General features: G+C 35.8%; 1 protein-coding gene across 1 annotated transcript in view; it reads right to left on the reverse strand.

The window, feature by feature from the left end:
• BMP6 (bone morphogenetic protein 6) overlaps positions 1-16,603 on the reverse strand; it is a 216,843-nt gene that overhangs the window by 26,685 nt on the left and 173,555 nt on the right. The window contains exons 3-4 of the mRNA XM_027837114.1: positions 2,218-2,366; positions 999-1,196 (exon numbers count right to left, since the gene is read on the reverse strand). Coding sequence (XP_027692915.1) covers positions 999-1,196; positions 2,218-2,366 — 347 coding nt within the window. The remainder of the gene's footprint in view (positions 1-998; positions 1,197-2,217; positions 2,367-16,603) is intronic.

Here is a 16,603-nt window from a genome sequence, read left to right on the forward strand (position 1 = left end):
CTTACTAAGGAGTGCCAACAAGTTAACAACATCAGATGTCTAGATTTTTGTAAGTTGTCAGATAACTGCTCATTAGAGTAGGGTGATAATTCTAGGTTCTTGAAGTCTATAGCAGCTGATTTTATACTTCAGTATGTCCTACCAAATTGGAAGATGACAAGTATGGATGTCATGATGGACTGCATATCTTCCAGATTAGCTACATTCTGACAGGTTCATCACCAGGCTAGCTGAAGGGTAGCCACATTACATCTCAAAGACCATTTTCTAAGTCATAGAGGATTTTCAGCGTTGAATTGGTGGTGAAAATACCTACATCAATGAAATAACAGATTCTTGAAATGTTAAAGTTGAAGAAAAGCATGATGGAACTAGAATGAAATTCATGTGATTGACCCCATAATTTGGGATCTCTCTCCTGCAGAGGAGAGGTGTTAGAAAAATCTAACAAAATAGAAAAGAATCCTACTACAGAAAGTGACATATACCTCTCCAGCCTTCAGGCAATTCCAAAATCCTAACACCTAGTCTTGATGTGTCGAGTGAAGGCATCCAAAATCTGGATAAATATAAAGCTGAAATGAATCTCACGTATTTGCATTAGATCAGGGGTTCTTAGCCTAGGACCCATGAAGTTAGTTTTTAAAAATATTTTTTTGATAATTGCATTTCTATAAAATTGGTTTTCTTTGTAATCCTATATAGTTTATTTTATGTATTTAAAAACATTCTGAGGAGTCTATTGGCTTCACTAGACTGTCAAAGGTGTTCAAGATATAAAAAAGGTTAAAAATCCTTGTTACTAGAATCTACTGACTAGATTCATGACAATAAACACTATCAGCTATAGTCAGTGTATGAAATCTTTTCCAATTACTTGTGGAAGTGGTTCAGCACTGAAATCTCTTAATAATTAGGTATATCACACTAACACAGAAAAGCTAAGATCAGAAAGCCAACCTGGACTCTCGAGAGAAAGAGTGACCATCCAAACCTACCAGTGGCACTGGAAACCCTGGAGACATCCTGCGACTGAGTGGAGCGATTTCTACTCTGTTGCCTGCGTCGATTAGTTGCTGATCTCGTGGTACGTACGTGAACCTCACTCACTTTGAAGAATGCTACCATAAAGGGTTGTTTGTCATAAGGACCATCTCTGCCCACCAGACCAGCAGCTCTTGGGTTGACATTGAGGCCTTTAAAGGAAGAAGAACAAATACATTTTCTTATTCCTCTGAGTAAGATTATTCTTACACAATTCTCTCCCCTTTGCCCCTCTACCCTTTATCCTGGTTTGCCTCCCAGGCTCCACAAAAGTGGAATATTTAGGGGAAAGTATTTTGGGGGAAAGGAATAATACTAATACACAACTGGATACCCTTCAAATGGGTGGTTGCAACAAAGGAAAAACTTTAACTTCTAACATTTCTTTAGTCAAAGTGAGTAGTGGAGGTGGTGGATATAGTGGTAAGTGGTAGATAGAATGATGGCCTTGAAATCAGGACTATCTGGGTTCAAATGCTACCATTGATACATAATATTTCTATCACTACAGGCAAATCACACAGATAATATGAATTAGTGGTAGGATTTGTCACTCTTTGACCCTCAGTTTTCTCATCTGTAAAATTAAGGGGTTGGACCAGATGACTCCTAAAACTCTTTGTAGTTCTAATACATATGATGCTATGAATTCTAAAGATTTTCTCTCACCAGTCACACCGATTTCTTTCTTTTTAATCTCCTATCTTACCCAAAGGTATAGGTACTTACCACAAAGCCCTGATAATGCTTAAATGCCTTTGAAGGTTTAGAGATGGGAGAGAAGTTATCCCAGAGAGCATATCGAGGATATTTTTGGGAGGGCGAATTGGCATCCCCATCATACCCCAATACAATTTTGCTTGGGGGTCCAGAAATAAAATTTCTATTCCTGTCTGCCTCCTGCACCTCCTCCACATTCCTATTCTTTTCTTCCCTGTTTCTGCTTTAAAAGTTGTCCTACCCAAGCCACTCTCAGAAACTTGCCCAGCCTGCTTGGTGAATGTAATCTGATCTCTCTATGATACCTGAAGAAGGAATTTTATAAAATGAAATTATATGGGAACAATAACCTTGATTATTGACTGAAAATAATAATATTACAACCAGCCTCTGTAAATAAGAATGTCAAAGACCACATGCCCAGCATTTAATAAATGCTGTGCTACAACCTACCATCTCTGGTCACCACACTCAGCTGGAGTCCCATGTTATGCTGTGGAGTCATCACCCACAGATTACTGGTAGCAGTGATATCAAATTCTAACCATCCTTCTTCTGAGGCCCATACTACTCTGGTATCCAGCAAAAACAGGTCAGAATCTCTGAAAGAAACAGACACCAGATAAGATGCATGGGATAGCTTCAGTGGATTCTATTTCTCACTTTATTGCTTTCAGAATAGAAGATACCAAAATTAGTTCCCATAACCTGAAATGATTTGAGGAAGTTCAAAAAATCTAACTTTAAATGGATTTAATAAACTATAGGAAATATGAGTCACAATGGCTACACTTAGCATCACAAGTTAGTTTGGTCTTGTTTCCCTACCATCCTTATCCCTTCCCACACCCCTAGATTACAGCAGTAGATATAGTTCTACTCTAAAGAATTTCATTTTTCCTGTACTCAAGTGGGTCATTGTACTCCACCTAAAGTCATGATATCATTGCTTCCTTTGTAATGTAGCTAATGAAAATTAAAACTAAAAAAAAAAAAAAAAAGAAAGAAAGATAAAATCCAGGATTAGTATAGAATGTTCCCTAAAGCTTTTATTGCCTTTGTTTAATAGGAACTGAAAAACTCTTATGACCTATAGGGTGTGTAGGAGGGAGGAACCCTATCTAATTCCTGGATAATCAGTGATTCTTTAATTTTAATAAAAGCCTTTCAATGGCCTAAAATAATGTTTGAATCAGACACCTTTTTTATAAAGACAACATGGTTTTTGGTCTGTGCTTAGGATATCTTGAGGCTTATCCAAATACAGCCATGGCCAGGACTCACTTAGCATGCTGAGTTTCTGGATTCCAATCCTGCTAACAATTTCTTGGAACCTACCACTTTCCCCAGGCTACATAGGAAACATTTCTTCAGCAGTCAACAAATATAAAAATCTATGAATTGTCAAAAATATTTTGAAAGGGGACTCAGTAACTCTTGAAATGGGATGTTTTTGCTTATTATCTATGGGACCATGTTAGAGTGGTATCAGAAGACTGGTAGTATTCCAAGTGTTTCTAAGCTACACAGAATTTTAACTCAATGTCCCTGTGGCCATTGGCACAATGACCAAGGGAAGTGGGTTAGCAGAAACTCATCTGATGGATTTCTATATTTCTAAGGACAAGAATTTTTTTTATTACAAAGCTTTAAATTAACACATAATAGGCACATTTATACTGGCACTATAAATATTTTACTGAAATAATTGCTTCCTTGCAGGAATAGAAGCTTGCTTAAATTCAATAGAGTGTGTGTGTGTGTGTGTGTGTGTGTGTCAGAGAGAGAGAAAGAGAGAGAGAGAGAGATGCACACATATACACATATATGAATATATGTAGATAGACAGATAGATAGATGATAGATAGATAGATAGATATGTGTGTTGGGGGGTGTATTTATGATTGTTATAAGAGCCAATCCGCAACAATAGACAGAGGTGTCATTGGTCTTTCAAAATCCTTACAAGTGGGCAGAAACACATTGTTGCTGTTTAGTCATTTGAGTCATGTCTGACTCTTCATGACTCCATATGGAGTTTTCTTGGCAGAGATACTGTAGTGGTTGGCCACTTCCTTCTTTAGCTCATTTTACAGATGAAGCAACTGAGGCAGACAGGGTTAAGTGACTTGCCCAGGGTCACCCAGCTATTAAGTGTCTGAGGCCATATTTGAACTCAGAAGATGAGTCTTGCTGACTCCAGATCTGCACTCTATCCACTATGCCACCTATCCAACAGAAAAAAAAAAACCTTCGTGTTTATATTACACATTGAAGTTTAAAGGAAACTTCCTCACTCAACTCTTTCAAATAAAAAACAACAGGTGAAGTTAAACATAAGTTACTTAGTCATTAACAATTCTCTATGGTGTTGCCCTCAGGCTTGCCATTTTTAAAGAGTGAATGTGTGTGTGTGTGTGTGTGTGTGTGTGTGTGTGGTGTGGCACGCATGCACACACTCCATGTCTCTGTGGATAGTGTTCCTCATTACTATAGTCCTGCCATATGTAGTTGTAGTGATGAGAGGTATCCACAGAAAGCTGCAAGAGGGGAATTCAGATCCAGTTCTTTCAGGTGATAATGTAAAAAGGAAAAAAAATCATTTAAAATACAGTTTCAGTGGAGGAATATATTTTGAAAAGTAGGTGATGTAAAAATAAATGCTATCATTACAAATACAATACTGTTGTAGATGTTTGTTGGAATCTAGCCTCCAGCAATAATGCAGACATGTGAGAATACTGACCCAGCACCTCAAGGAATTATAATAAATGGTAAAGTCAGGGAGACAGTACTTAGCTGTCATCTACTAGAGTCAACCTTGGGAAGATATGAATAGAAGTGTAAATGTCTTGATAGATAGTTTCAAGAGAGGGAAGCTGGTAGATAATAGGAGAAATAGCACTGGCTCCAGGGTCAGAGGACCTGGCTTCAGATCCCATCTCTGATACTACACATGCGACCTTAGGTAAGTCACTTAATCTTTCTGGAACTCAATTTCCTCATTTGTAAAATGAGAGGATTCTTCCCTCCCACATTCCTTCCAGCTCTTGATCTATGATCCTGCGAAAAGATCTCAAGATTTCTTAGCTGTTTAGAAGACTATGGAGGTGTAGTGTGCTCATTCCATCTGACTACTATTGATGATCATTTTTGCTACTTACAGTAAGCGTCCTGTTTATCAGAGTTTTAAATCGTATGTGACACTTAAAAGAATTGTGCAAGTCCATTTTCTGATGAGCTTATGGTATGGTTTCAGATAAATATAGTCAAGGTCATGAGAGTAGACCAAGAAAACTGTGTAGTCAGGGCTAACAGAAACTGCAAAAATAAGCTTAAGAAAATGGGGCCTAAAGAAGAAAAAAATGGGAGGTTGTTTCAAAAGAAAGTTTGTAGGAAAGAAGGTAGGGAGCTAAGGGTGGGAGAAGTATACCAGAAGAATAATGAGGGAGAGGAGGATGGTCAAGATTAGACAGGGAGAAAATGAAAGCAAAGTTATAAATCAACCTTGAATGGAAAAGTCTTGATGAGGAAGATGAAGTTAACCCCAAATGGAAGGAGATACTAAATATACAGGGGAAAATAAAGTTGCTTAATATTAGGGAAGGCAGCATGATCTAGTGGAAAGGGTATGAGGCTAAGAATCAGGAGAGCTGGGTCCTTATCTTGCCTATGCCACTAAGTAGATATGTGGCAAGTCATTTAACCCTTTGATGTCTCTTCTGTAAATGGCAAGAATAATACTTTCTCTACCTACTTCATAAGGTCTTGAGAAAGTAACTGTGTAAGAACTTTGTAAATGTATGGCATGGGTATTCTATTAGAGATATGAAAGAAAGAAAAGAGCATATTTGTATACTCAGAGAATTTGCAATGATAGTTAAGTGGATTTTCTAAATACTCAACAGGACATTGTAATACAGGCAGGAAATCCAAAGAGAACACTTTGAGGATAAGGGAAATGAATGAAAATCAGAGCTAGCAAGGGCTGACAATGGAGAACCACTAGCAATGGCAGGAAAGACACCCAAGGTTAATAGGTTAGAAATCATGAATAGGAGATGTATAAGTTTAATGTAAGTCAATGTTTATTAAGAGTTTACTGTGTACAAGGAAGGCACTGTGCTAGGTACTAGGCATACAAAGACAAAATAAATTAGTTCTTGGCCTCAAGGATTTTACATTTTACTGAAAGGAAGCAGTTTGGTACTCAAATAAGTCAACTCCCACTAATTTGTGGAGGGAGAGGCCATTAACAATAGTGTGGGGTATCAGGGAAGATTTCACAGAGGAGGTGGTATCTGAGCACAACATAAAAATGAAAGTCAGTACTAGTATATGTAGACACATAAAAAAACAAATACATGTAAACTGTGAGTACCTCTGTATACTTGTTTGCAAGATGGCATGATGCTTATTATATCAAGCCTTAGAGCATTTCAAAGCCTCCAAAATAGGATACATAATCACTCAAAAGAGTTCAGCTTAACTATCAACTTGGAAAAAAATAAATGAATAAGGAATGCCTATAATCTAGACTATGACATGAAGTTCAATGGGCAGTCTCTAGAACTAGTCAATCCAGACATCGAGACATGGACAATTAGTCAGGAAATGAACAGGGAGATGAGAAGAGCTTGGTTTACATTTGGGAAATAGTGTTTTATTTTTAATAATTCCAAGCTTCTCCCTGCCACAAAAGCAATGGAATGCAAATGTTTGCCTAGTGGGTCTGTATGGTTGCAAATCTTGGAATACCACAAACTCCAAAGAATCAAAGTTGCAGATGACCTAAAGGTCAATGAAAAGAATTTATGGTAGGTATGAGTCAGTCAGTCAAGAAACAATTATCTAGGGGCAGCTAGGTGGCACAGTGGATAGAGCTCCAGCCTTGGAGTCAGGAGGACCTGAGTTCAAATCTGACCTCAGACACTTGACACTAAGTGACTAGCAAGTCACTGAACCTCAATTACCTAAGCAAAAAAAAAAAAGAGAGAGAGAAAAAAAAGAAAAACAATTATCTAGCACTTACTACGTGTCAGGCACTGTAGTAAGCACTGGGGATGTAAAGAAAGATGTAAAGAAAGGCAAAAAACAGTCCCTGTCTTAAAGGAGATCACATTGTAATGGGGGAGACAACACTCAACAACTATGTACAAACAAGATATATACAGGACAAATGGGAAATAATCAACAGAGGGAAGGTACTAGAATTAAGACAGGTTGGAGAAGACTTCCTATAGAAGATGGGATTTTATCTATCTATCTGTATAGATATGTTCTATACAAATAGATATCTCATAGCTCTCTATATCTATCTATAGCTATAGATAGAATCTATCCATACATCTATTTACATACCTAAATGCAAAGATGATACATATAACCCTCAAGAATTTTATCATCATTAGGGATAACAGAGGGCATGAGTGTTGTCAGTCTATTATGTAGGGATGATCTCAAAAGAAAAGTGGGAGGCTGAGAAAGAGGGATGTGTTGGGAGAAGGGGGAAGGAAGAGAAAGAATGGGGGAAATTATTTCACATAAAAGCAAGTAAGAAAGAGGGTTTTTTTATTTGTTTTTTTTTCAATAGAGAGAAATATGGTGGGTGAGAAGTGGGCAATGCTCAAAGCTTGAAACTTACTCTTATCTGAGCTGGTTTTAAAGAGGGAAGTGTACACACACACACACACACACACACACACACACACACACAGAGAGTTGGATATAGAAATCCATTTCACCCAACATGGAAGTAGGAGGGGAAAGGGCTAAGAAAAAAGGGGTATGATAAGAGGCAGGGCAGATTAAGGGAGGAAGTAGTCAGAAGCAAAATAGACTTTTGAGGAGGAACAGTGTTAAAAAAAATAAGAAGTTAAACAGAAGATAATAGAATGTAGGGAAATACACAGTTAGCAATCATAACAGTAAACGTGAATGGGAGGAACTCACCCATAAAATGGAAAAAAGAAAAAGCAGAATCCAATAATATGTTCTTTGCAAGAAGCACTTGAAACAGAAAGACACACAGAGTTAAAAACAAGGGGCTGGAGCTGAATCTATTATGTTTCTGCTGAAGTAAAAAGGTAGGGTAATCTCAGAAAAAAACAAAACAAAACAAAAAAAAAGCAAATTGAAAGAGATAATCAGGGAAATTACATTTTGCTAAAAGGTACTAGATACAACAAAGTAATATCAATACTAAACATATATGTACCAAATGGCATAGTATTCAAATTCTTAAAGAAAAAGTTAAATTAATTACAGGAGGAAATGAACAGTAAAACTATTCAAGTGGGAGGGGTCTCAATTTGCCTCTCAGAACTAGATAAATTAACTACAAAATAAATAAGAAGTTAAGGAGATGAATAGAATTTTAGAAAAGTTAGATATAATAGATCTCTGAAGAAAACTGTAAGGGAAAAGAAAGGGATATACATTTTTCTTAGTTGTACATGGCACCTTCACAAAAACTGACCATATATTAGAACATTAAAAACCCCACAACTAAATGCAGAAAAGTAGAAATATTAAATATACCCATTTTAGACCATAATGCAACAAAATTTTCATTCAATAAGGGGCCTTGAAAGAAAGATTAAAAATTAATCAGAAACTAAATAATCTAATCTTAAAGAATCAGTGGGTATAAAAAATAAATCATAGAAGCAATCAATAATTTCATTAAAGATAATGACATCAATGAGAAAACATACCAAAATCTGTGATATGTAGCCAAAGCAGTACTTATGGGAAATTTTACATCTCTAGACACTTAAATCAATCAAAGAGAGAAAGAACAAGTCAATGAATTGGGCATGAGACCAAAAAAAAAACAACTAGAAAAAAGAACATATTCAAAATCCCCAGTTAAACACCAAAATAGAAATCCTGGCAAATCAAAGGAGAGATTAATAAAATTGAAAGTAAAAAGACCATTGAATTAATAAATAAAATTAGGAGCTAGTTTTATGGGAAAAAACAATAAAATAGATAAACCATTAGTAAATTTTATTAAAAAAAAGAAAACCAAATTACCAGTATAAAAAATGAAAACGGTGAATATACTAACAATGGAGATGAAATTAAAATAATTATTAAGAGTATTTTTCCCAATTATATGCCAAAAGATTGACAATCTAAATGAAATGGATGTATATTTACAAAAATATAAATTGCCCAGATTAGCAGAAGAGGAAATGGAATATTTAAATAACCTTATCTTAGAAAAAAGAAATTGAACAAGCTATTTATTAACTCCCAAAGAAAAATCCCCAGAACCAGATGGATTTACAAGTGAATTCTAACAAACATAAAGAACAATAAAACATAGGAACAAATTGAGCTTTATTTAAAATAAGTAGTATCTATAAACAAGCATTATCTGAAATAGGAATAAACTAGAAGTCTTCCCAATAAGATAAGGGGTGAAGCAAGAATGTCCATTATCATCATTATTATTCAATATTGTACTTTAAATGATAGCTATAGCAATGAGACAAGAAAGTAAAAAGACCACTGAATTAATAAATAAAATTAGGAGCTAATAGGAATAAGAATAGGCAATAAGAAAACAAAAATATCTCTCTTTGCAGATGATATGATATACTTAGAGAACCTGAAGAGAACCAACTAAATAACTAGTTTTTAAATTGTTAAATAATTGTTAAATTATTTTATTTACTGTTAAATTAAATTATTAAATTATTGTTAAATAAAACAATTAACAATTTTGGCAAAGTTGTAGGATGTAAAATAAATCTGCACAAATCATCACTATTTCTATATATTACCACCAAAACCCAGTAGAAAAAGAAAGAGACATTCCATTTATATAAGCTGCAGACAATATAAAACACTTGGGAGTCTACTTGCCAAAACACACACAGGAACTGTATGAACATAATTATAAAACATTTTTCAGACAAATAGGGATGGATCTAAACAACTGGAGAAATATTAATTGCCCATGGTAGGCCAAGACAATATACTAAAAATGACAATACTGCATAAATTAATTTACTTATTCAGTGCCATGCCAATCAAACTACCAAACAATTATTTTATAGAACTAGAAAAATAATAACAAAATTAATCTGGAAGATCAAAAGGTCAAGAATATCAAGGGAATCAATGGGGGGGAAAGTGAAGGAAGGTGACTTAGCAGTACCAGAATTCAAACTATATTACAAAGTGGTAAACATCAAAACAATCTGGCACTGGATAAGAAATAGAGTGGTTAAAAAAAAAAAGAAATAGAGTGGTTGATCAGTTGAATAGATTAGGTACACAACATGTAGAAGTAAATGACTACAGTAATCTAATGTTTGATAAACCCAAAGATCCAGGCTTTGGGGGCAAGATGTGCTATTTGACAAAAAGCCTGGGAAAACTGGAAAACAATTTGGCAGAAACTAGGCATAAAGCAACATCTTATACCATATGCCAAAAGGTCAAAATGTGTATATGATTTAGATATAAAAGGTAGTATCATAATCAAATTAAGGGAATGTGGGAAAACATTACCTGTTAGACCTATGGATAAGGAAAGAATTTATGGCCAAAGAAGAGATAGAGAGGATCACAGGAAGTAAAATAGATAATTTTGATTACATGAAATTAAAAAGGTTTTGGACAAACAAAACAAATAAAATTAGAAGGAAAATAAGAAAGTGGGAGAAATATTTTTAGCAAGCTTCTCTGATAAAGGTCTCATTTCTCAAATATAGAGAGAGCTAAGCCAAATTTATAAAAATAAGCCATTACCCAACTGATAAATGGTCAAAGGATGTGAACAGGCAGTTTTCAGAAGAAGATATCAAAGTTATGAATAGTCACATAAAAAATCTCTAAATCACTAATACTTAGAGAAATGCAAATTAAAACAATTCTGATGTACCACCTATCAGATTGGCTAATATCTGGCAAAGGAAAATGACAAATGCCGGAGGGGATGTGGAAAGGTACACTATGTGGATAGGTACACTAATGCACTATTGGTAGAATTGTGAACTGGTCCAGCCTTTCTTTTTAAATGATTTCATTTATTTATTTATTTATTGGCTAGGCAATGGGGTTAAGTGACTTGCCCAGGGTCACTTAGCAAGCAAATGTTTTGTGTCTGAGACCAGATTTGAACTCAGGTCCTCCTGACTCCAGGGCTGGTGCTCCATCCACTGTGCTACCTAGCTGCCCCTGATCCAACCTTTCTTGAAAAAAATATGAAACTATGCATACCCTTTGACCCAGTCATACCATTACTACGTTTGTATTCCGAAGAGAACAAAAGGAAAGGATAAGAACCCATATGTATAAGAACATTTGTAGCTACTCTTTTTGTGATTGCAAAAAAATTGAAAATTGAATGGATATCCATCAACTGGAAAATGGCTGAACATGTTGTGGCATATGATTGTGATGGAACACTATTGTGCTGTAAGAAATGAAGGGGATAGTTTTAGAAAAACCTAGAAGACTTACATGAACTGATGTAAAGTGAAGTGAGCAGAACCAGGAGAATACTATATACAGTAACAGTTAAGATTTAGCTACTGTGATCAGTACAATAATCCTTGACAATTCCAAAGAACTTATGGTGAAAATGCTATCTCCAGAGGGAAAACTGATGAACCCTGAATGTAGATTGAAGCATATTTTTTCAGTTTATTTTTCTCACTTTTTTTGCAACTTGGCTAATATGGAAATTATATTTTCAATGATTTCAACATATATAATGGATATAATATTTCTTGCCTTCTCAATGGGTGGGAGAGGGGCTGGAGGGTGAGAATTTGGACTGGACATTTAAAAAAAATCAGCAAGGAGTAGAGATGAGAAGCAAGACTGTTCTAGTTATGAGAAATACCCTATGCAAAGGTACTGAGCGAAGAGATGGGACACTGTGTACAGGACACAAGTAGACAAGCTTGCTTGGAATGCATGTAAGGTGCCATTATGTAAAATCAGCCTAGAGAAATAGGCAATTTTATCTTAGAGGTAATGAGGTAACACTCAAACTTCTCGAGCAGGACTATGACACAGCCACAACTGTTCTTTAGGCATATCAATTTGTTGGTGGTATGGAGGATGGATTAGAAAGGAGAGAAACAGAAGGCATTAGGAGTCTTTTTCAATAGTCCAGGGGAGAGATTAACAGGGGCCTGATATAGAGTGGCTGTTTTATGAGTGAGAAGAAAAAGATGGATATGATATTCTATGGAGTCAGAAAGACCTGGCAATTTATGAAATGGGAGTGAGAGAGAATCAAGAGTTGAAGATGACTCCTACTATGAGCTTGGGTGATGGAAAGAGTCATAGTTCTATTGAGAGAAATAGATAATTGCTTTGGCTGCATCTCCCAAATTTTAGAATGTTGTCTCATTGTCATGATCTATCATTGCTATGATTTGTTCCTTGACACAGGTCTTTAGAATTAAGCTATTTAGTCTCGAGTTGATCTTTAATATTTTTTCAATGGCCTTTTGATATCATTTTATTGAATTACAGTTAGTAAAAGATGTCAATATTTCTGCTCTTCCGCATTTGTTTGTGAGGTTTTTATGTCCTAAGACTTGATCAATTTTTTGTAAAGGTGTTGAGAAATATATATACTTTTTTCTCTTTCCATTCAATATGTGCCAGAGATCTATCATATCTAATTTTTCTAAAATTCTGTTCAGGTCCTTAACTCTTTTCTAGTTTATTTATTTTGGGGAGTTAGATTTATCCAGAGTTGATTGGGGGCAAACTGGGATCTCCCATTATTATAATTTCTTATAATTGTTTTTTCAATTAAGTATTTAGAAGCTATGCCTTAAGCATTTAGAAGTTATTTATCATATATGCACCACTATATGTGATAGGGGTGCATATATGCTAAGGGCTGAAATAAATTCATCACTCATGTTAACTTTCAGCAAAATGTAGTTTCCCTGAATATTTCTTTTAATAAAGTCTTTTTTTTCCCTCTGGAAATAGGAGAGGGTAAGAAAATGAGTTCAGTTTTGAACATGCCAAGTTTGAAATCCCTATGAGACATCCAGGTGGAGATGTCCAGCACAGGAAACAGAGATATAGGACTAGAGTTCAGGATACAGATAAGGATGGGATATATAAATTTTGAAGGCATTTATTTAGAGATGACAGTTGAATCCAAGGAAACTGATGAGATTACCAAAAGAAAGATTATAGAGAGGGAATGGCTGACCACAGAGCCCTCAGGTATACCCATGCAAAGGAGGCAAGAAATATATGATGATCTTGTACAGAAGACTGGGAAGAATTAGCCAGAGAGATATGACCATCACAATAGAACAGTATCATACAAGTCCAAGGAGGTATTTATTTCAGCAGTGCATCTATAAAACCCCAGAGAAGAGAGAATATCCCTAAAGAGATCGAGGAAAGAGGTAAACTGTTCATGTAACAAGTGAGAGATAAAAAATAGGACAGTCCTAGTGAGGCTCTCGTACCTATGATATATCTATACATACATACATGCACACATATCTATACATATATACACATATGTATATATACAAACATATATACACATATGTGTGTATACAAATACACATATACATACATATGTGTATGTGTATATATGCATATATATAAGAAGGATGAATAAATCCTATGCAAAGGAGCTATTCAGTATCTAAGCTACACTGCTTTAGTCAGAGTTAGATACTCTTAAGACCATTTATTTTCATTAACAAGAACTTGAGGGCAGAACTGAAAATTGTAATGATCATAGAAACATAGGTTTAAAGCAGGAGGGGAACTCAGGGGCCATCTGGTCCAGTCCCCTCACTTTACATATGAAGAAACTCAAAAAAGTGATTTGCCCAAGATCACACAGAGTGACTTTGTAAGAGTCAGAGGAGGTGGGGCAGCTAGGTGGTGCAGTGGATAGAGCACCAGCCCTGAAGTCAGGAGGACCTGAGTTCGAATCTGACCTCAGACCAAACACTTGACACTTACTAGCTGCGTGACCCCGGACAAGTCACTTAATTCCAACCTAAGAGAAAAAAAGAAAAGAAAGAGTCAGAGGAGGAATTTGAGCCTTGGTCCTCTGACTCCAAATTCAGTGGTCTTCCCACTGTACTAAGTACCAAAATGAATTAACTTAGATGTAAAAAATTACTAACCAAGTAAGTACCCTTAATTGAATCATACATTTCTTAAATAATATCCCTTATAAAACATTTAATTTTTAAAGCATTTATTTTGCCCATTTCTTTTGTAGTGAGTCTCCAGTTTATCACAATTGGGCAGCCTCCTTTAAGGTATCCTTGACACCAGAGCAATAGATTTCAGCCAAGAAAACTGGCCTGGCTGCACTCCAGAGCTTTGTTGTTGGAAATCTATCTTAATATTTGATGCTGAATATAGATAGTACAGGTGGCGCTGAGGAAAATCTTTAGACGTTGCAGCTCTGTTGCCTATGCTGAGTCCAAATCTCATAGGACTACTGCAGATTAGGCACAACCACAATTTGAGAGGCATCTTCCCCTTCTTCTGACACATCCATAGTGCCACATGAGATTCTCATCAACTCATCCCCTAAGAGTAAACTTGCCTTCTTGATATAACTTTCCACTTTTCTACGTGTCATGCAACAAAGGTTCATGTATTCATAGGACTTATACCTGAAAAAGGACTTAGAGATCATCTGATCTAACTCCTTTATTTTACAGACAAGATAACTGAGGCCCAAAGAAGTTAAGGGACTGGCTCTAGGTCATGTCAATACCAAGCAGTGGGGTCAGAAATCAAACCCCAGTTTTCTGACTCCATATTCATCATTTTGATCTTTGCATTTCTAAAGAAAATCATTGTCTGTGTATTGTAACCTGTGTTCTGTGGATTGATTGTAAGATTACTTGACCCTAGAGAATTAGTTTGATATCCTTTTTCCTTTTAGGATCTATGGGCCAAAGGTTATTATTAGGAGAACTAGTGGGAAACCAAGATTTTAAAGAGATGGAGGCAAGACCCCAGAGAGTTGCAACAATTGATCATAACTTGCAAAAGTCTACCAGAGAAGGTTGAGGCAATGTGGTAATAAAGAAAGACTGGTGAACTTAGCATTAGGAAGTCCTGAGTTTTACTTCTAACATTACTTGTGAGACCATGCATTTCCCTTAACTTCCCTGCACCATTTTCCCCATCTCTAAAATGGGAATAATAATACCCATACTACCTATCTCAGGGTTAATGTGAGGTTCAAATTAGATAATACATGTGATTCACTATATAAATGTCACCTATTAGTACACTTTCCAATCTAGCTTTACTTATTCTGCCTCAAAGAAATATTTCTATGAGCCTAGTGAGAACAGACTACCTACCCAGCCAGGGTAAAGTCTTCATTTTAATTACAGCTTAATAAGCACAGCTCTTTTTATATCTAGCTTCAAAGCTCCCACTACCTAGGTGTTTGAAGGCTTGTTCTGCACCAATAACCAGTCACTGAGGTGGTAATTATTGCAAGTCTCTAAACCTTTCGTCACTGACCCCATTTGTTTACTCGTCTACAAAGACAAGTGGACCAAGCAGTCTAAACACTGGAAAACTGCAACATTCAATAAGATGCATTTGATTTTGTATTGTTTAAAGTGCTGTATAAAATAAAGCATATGCTTATTTCTAAATATTGCTTTGTCATGGCCAGTCTATTCATATCTCAAACAGTTATATCATATCCTAATAATCACATCCTTATGAGAATACCACTGTACTCTTCCTGAGTCAGATGATATCCAGTAAATTATGTTTAGCACCAGATACCACATTGTTTGTTCTTGACACCCTACAGACAAGATAGAATTTACCCAGAGGACATTAACAAAGATGGTAAAGGGCCTCAAAAACATGTTATTTAAAATCTATCAAAGGAACTGGGAACTTTAGTCTGGAGGAGAAAGAGGACTTGATACTTTTATTCAAACATTTGAAGAGCTATCATGTGGAAGAGGGATTACAGAATCTCAGAATTTCTGAGTTGAAATGGATCTCAGAGACCATCTAGTCCAATCTCCACTATTATAGGGTGAATAAGTAGTCATCTACCCTTTGATTAAAGGAAAAGGGGAGATGTTTGAGGCAACCCAGGGGTTCATGGAATCATAGAATATCATTGTTTAAAGAAGCCACAGAGACCATCTGGTCCAACCCATCCCTAAAAACTAATTCCCCTTACAGCAAATCCAACAAATGATCATCCAGCCTTTGTTAAAAGACCTCAAATTAGGGGAAATTCATGATCTCCTGAGAAAACCTGTTCTATTTTAGGATAGCTCTGATTGTTAAATTTTCAATTACATCCAATCTAAATTTGCATCTTTGCCAATTCCTTCCATTGTTCCTAATTCTGCTTTCTGAGTCCAAATATAACAAATCAAATCCCTTTACACAGACAGCTTTCAAATACATGAAGATCTCTATCATATACTCCCTCAATATTCTCTTCTCTAGGCTAAACATCCCTAGTTCCTTCATCTGATCCTTTTATGGCATCCTGGTGGCCATCTTCTGGATACTCTCCAGATTATCAATGTCTTTCTTTAAATGTGGGTCCCAGAATTGCCACAGTACTCCCAATGTTGTCTGAGCAGGGCACAGATTAGCACCTCCTTATTCCTGGATGCTAAACCTTTCTTGGATTCCATATGATGTTGCTGATTAATGTGGAACTTGAAATCCTCTTGATTTTCTTTAGATGAACTTTTATTTAGCCACACCTCCCCTGTTTTATACTTGTGGTGTCAACATTTGTTTACCTCACATGTAATATTTAACATTTATCCCTGTTGAATTTTATCTATTCAATTCAGCC

The sequence above is a fragment of the Vombatus ursinus genome, unplaced genomic scaffold, assembly GCF_900497805.2.
Source record: "Vombatus ursinus unplaced genomic scaffold, bare-nosed wombat genome assembly UNPS02000577.1, whole genome shotgun sequence".
NCBI classification, from domain to species: domain Eukaryota; kingdom Metazoa; phylum Chordata; class Mammalia; order Diprotodontia; family Vombatidae; genus Vombatus; species Vombatus ursinus.